The sequence below is a fragment of the Orycteropus afer genome, unplaced genomic scaffold (assembly GCF_000298275.1).
Source record: "Orycteropus afer afer isolate SDZICR_OR568_19922 unplaced genomic scaffold, OryAfe1.0 scaffold00340, whole genome shotgun sequence".
In the NCBI taxonomy this organism is placed as follows: domain Eukaryota; kingdom Metazoa; phylum Chordata; class Mammalia; order Tubulidentata; family Orycteropodidae; genus Orycteropus; species Orycteropus afer.
In genome coordinates this window covers 3343346-3348097 of record NW_006921927.1, presented here as the reverse complement: position 1 = coordinate 3348097, position 4752 = coordinate 3343346, and the positions used below count along the sequence as shown (strand labels likewise).

The 4752-nt window shown below is 40.1% G+C and overlaps 1 protein-coding gene across 1 annotated transcript in view; it reads right to left on the bottom strand.

Annotated features, from left to right (window-relative positions):
• The window catches only part of GPCPD1 (glycerophosphocholine phosphodiesterase 1), a 61950-nt gene extending 57793 nt beyond the window's left edge, over positions 1-4157 (bottom strand). Inside the window, 2 exon segments of the mRNA XM_042782490.1 lie at positions 2243-2428; positions 4072-4157. Coding sequence (XP_042638424.1) covers positions 2243-2428; positions 4072-4157 — 272 coding nt within the window.
• Positions 4158-4752: the final 595 nt, after the last annotated feature.

Sequence of the window (4752 nt, the reverse complement as noted above, 5' to 3'; positions counted from 1 at the left end):
GAGACGAACCCTTGGGTGTCTGTGAGTTCTGAGAGGCATTACAGCGAAATACAGAACCCTAAGACTGGGGAAATTACTGGGAGGAGGAGGAGGAGGAGTTAATGTCTGAAATGATGGAGTGGCATGGTAGTTTGGATATTTGGGACATCTTTGACCTCCGCCTCATGGGGACCGGCCTCGTGCTGATCTTTCTAAGAGAAATTGTTCAAGCACCATCCCATTGTCTTCTCGCCTGCATGGTTTCTGTCGAGAAATCCAAGTTCAGTCTTACTGGTTACCCCTTGTAGGTAACTTTTCATTTTTTCCGTACTACTCTCATGATTCTTCTTTGTCTTTGGTTTTGGTAAGTCTAATGATGATCTGTCTGGGTAATTTTCTTTTGGGGTCTATCCTGTTTGGGGTTCATTGGACCTCCTGAGTAGATATATTCTCATCTTTCATCATACCAGGAAAATTCTCTCCCAACAAATCTTTGACAATTTTCTCTCAGGTTTTATTTGTCTCTTCCTGTTCTGGAATTCCGATTACATATAAGTTATTCCTTTTGATCCCACATGAACCTTAGGCTTTTTTCATTTTGTTTTGCTTTTTTTTTTCTGATTGATTCCTTTCCAAAGAAGTGTTCAGGTATTTGCCTTCAATTTCCCTAATTCTGTCTTCCATTGATTCAATTCTGCTCCTTTGCCCATTCAATGTGTTATCTATTTCTGAAAATTTAGTATTAATCTTCTGGATTTCTGCGTGTAGATTTTGTATCATTTCTAATTTTTCATTTGTCATTTTGTTCTTGTATTGTGTTTTGAAATTCTTCTAGGGTTTTCTCTGTGTTTTCTTTGATCTGTCTCTCAATTAGTTGTACATACCTAAATATAATTCTTTTGAATTCCTTATCCGAGAGTTCCAATGCTCCATCTTCCTCAGGGATGTGTTTTGGGTCTATATCCTGGTCCCTTGTTTCTCCTGCTTTCTTGCTTCTTTGTATGGACTGTGATGCTCTGTTGTCTTCAAGGCATTGTGATGTTTTTGTGTTTATATTTAATTAGTGATTGTATGTTGGAGTGACTTGCCCATGATTTTCATTTTCTTTGTTTTGTTTGTATGTTATCTACGCAAGAAGGGTACCGTGCTGTGCTCCTCTATTTGCTAGTGGGCAGCATTTATACATTCACCATGTGTCTCCTTTCCTGTTGTCAGTCTCTCATATGTCCCTGCCAACCTTGGCAAACAGAATCTATTCTTAGGTCCCTGGAATCCGAATGAGAATGCTATCACTTTAAAATCCAAAGTGGTTGCTACTTGTAAAGATTGAAAATGGCTGCACCCTTAGTCACTTCAAATATCCAAAATGGCCACCGCTTGTAAATATTCAAAATGGCTGTGCCCTCAGTCACTTTAAATTTCCAAAATGGCTGCCACATGTAAACAATCTAAATAGCTGTGCCCTCCGGACAGCTGAAAGTCAACAGCTTGCTGTTTCCTTCCTAGTCACAGGCCACCAGCGCAGTCATCCCTGCAGCCCTTGGTGACTAGGGATGATCTTTAGGTCAATTTTCAGGTCCCAACACCACTTGGAAATATTCAGGCTGTTGGTCCCGTCAGAGTAGCTGACCAACCGTCTCTGTACTCACTGTTTTCATTCAGGTTTTTCTACTAGTTGGTGCCTAATCCACTTCTGTGTGGTTCTTTTCAAAGCTCAGGGCTCCAGGATTATTTTCTGTATCTCTGTCAATTGGTTTCTCTCTTCTTTGTTGAAGAGGGTGTGTCGTTTGTCTGCCTATTCCTCCATCTCACCGGAAGTCCCCCACCAGAGGGATGGTATTTCTGAAGGAAGGAATTCTATTCTTGTTACTTTTAATTAAACTATTACGTCAAGAAAATAATTTTATAGTCTAAAATAAGAACCAATTAGATCTTTTATCAAGAACATGCAATGAGAAGCTAAAACATGTCTAATTTTTTAAAAAATAAAAACTAGCAATGAAAGCCTGTTGATTAGGAACATGCTGGTAAGTACCAAAATAACCAGCCAAGAATTCAAAGCACTAGCTTGACAGGTGGTAACCAAAGACCAGAGAAAGCTATGTTTCACAACTAATTTTGTAAAACTACTTCACTCTTTAAATTACATATATGTGATAACTTTGACAAAAGTTAAAAGTAAAAAGAAAACACTAAATTACTTTATAAGTCGCTATAATCTGAATATCACAATTATTCTGGAACCTGACATTTCCATGCTTACCTTTCACCTGTCTCATTCTCTGGAAGAAGTGCCACAGCATTTTGAGGATTCCAATTTCCCAAAGCATCGCAGCTTCCACATATTGCAAAAACTTCTCCTAAGGAAACAGAACAAGCAGGTATAGTGGCCTAAGAAGGAATGTTTCCAATTTTAGTTTTAGGAAGCAAAAACCAGCAGTAAGGTGTACTAGTTCAACCAAATGCAAAATCTCCTTTACCACAGATGGACTGACTCACTGGAGAGGTGCCCAGGTACACACCAACACCTGTATGTTAACCTAACCCACCTATTCAGAACTGAAGCCAGAGAAAGGGAAGAAGGCAGAGGGATGAACTTTTTTTCATTTGTTCAACTACTTCTCAAGCCAATGTCAAGCCCATAATTCTGGGCACAATGAATACAAAGTGATCAAAGCACAGTTCTTGACTTCAAGGCAGCTTCCAATTAAAAAACAAAAAAACAAACATTTAATGCAGATAAGTATTCTAGAGAAACATTAACCAATATTTCCCAGGAGCTAAGTAGTTTATTAACAAGGTGAAAATCAAGAGAATTATTGATGGAACAGCAAAAAATATGACAAAAAAACCTCAAACCAAACACACAGATAGCGGAAAATTTACTTTTCCTCATTAAAATAATAGCTATCGTTTCAATGGTTATCATTTCATCTGAGTAAGTCTCATCAGCAGATCTTAAAAACCAACTCTGGGGTTTACAATTAAATTTATCCAAAAAATTTGTAGCCATAATTAGTGTGGAACTTAGATAACCTCTAAAATATTGGAAATCATCCCCAAGCCCTCCCTACTGAAGTGGTTTTTATCTATCATATCAGATGACCTCAGGGGGAAGAGGTATGATTCAATCAACCATGCCTACGGAATAAGGAATTAGCCCTGGTACACAGTGCTTAAGCAATCAGCTGCTGAGTTCAAATAACCAACCTTTTAATTAGCAACTGAGTGTTTAACCACTGTACCACCAGGGCTCTAACATGTAATGAGGCTCCAGTAAAGGCTCTGGACACAGAAGCTCCATGGGCTTCCTAGTTGTTGATAGACATCAATGCACACAGGACAGCAACATGTCCCTTTTTGTGACATAAACCAAAACCAAAACCAAACCCACTGCCATTGTGTTGATTCCAACTCATAGTAATCCTATAGGACAGAGTAGAACTGCCCCAACAGAGTTTCCAAGACTGTAAATGTTTATGGAAGCAGACTGACTCATCTTTCTTCCTCGTCTTTCTTCCATGGAACGGCTAGTGGGTTTCAACCTTTTGATTAGCAGCCAAATGCCTTAACCACTGTGCCATCAGAGCTCATTTTCTGTGACATGGAAGCTCTGTGTTGGGAATCTTCCCAGATCTCACCCTGTGCATCTTTTCATTTGTATCCTCTTTACTATAATAAAACTATAATCATAATACTGCTTTCCTGAGTTCTGAGTGTCACTGTAGTGAATTATCAAACCCAAGGAAGTAGTGGTATCTAACAGGTGAGAAGTTGAGAAGGGCCTAAGAACCCTCAAGCTTATCGATGACTTCCTGAGGTGGCAGTAGGATACCCCTAAATTTGTAGCCAGCAGGTCAGAAGTGAAGGTTTCATGGGGATCCACATGCTTATGACTGGCACCTGAGTCTTGGGCAGACTTCCAATCTGAAGGACTGTGTCCTTTAACTTGAGATCTACCTACTCTAGCTCAGGTGATTAGGATCACAAGAAGTGCAGCTGGGAACAGAATGGAATATATATGAATTGGACTGAAATGAACTGAAGAGATAGGCTGCATTAATTTCCCTTACAAGAAGATACAGCTACCACCTGTTGCTGTTAAGTGCAGGTGAATCAGTTCTGACATAGCAACGCCAACGTGTAACAAAACGAACCACTGCTGGGTCCTGCGTCATCCTCACTATTAATACTGTGTTTGTTACAGCCACTGTGTCAAACCATCTTGTTGTGGGTCTCCCTCTTTTTTCCTGTCTGCCAAATATGATGTCCTCTTCAGGGACTGATTCCTCCTGATAACATGTTCAAAACGCATGAGACAAAGTCTTGCCATCCTCACTTCTAAGGAGCATTCTGTCTGTGCTTCTTCCAAGACAAATTTGTTCATTTTTCTGGCAGTCCATGGTATAGTCAATATTCTTCACCAACACTGTAATTCAAATGCATCAATTATTCTCTGGTCTTCCTTATTTGTTGTCCAGCTTTCACATGCACACGAGGCAAATGAAAACACTATGGTTTCGGTCAGGTACACATGCAGCAGATTTGACCAATGCAATGTTGTTGTTGTTATATGCCGTCAAGTTGGACCCGACTCATAGTGACCCCTCCTTGGGTTTCTAAGGCAGTATCACTATGGAACTAGATTGCCCAATCTTTCTTCCAAGGAGTGGCTGGTGGGTTTGAACTGGTAGCATGGTGCCTAAGGCATTTGACTGCTAACCAGAAGGCTGGTGGTTCAAACCCACCAGCCACTCCCCAGAAGGAAGGTTG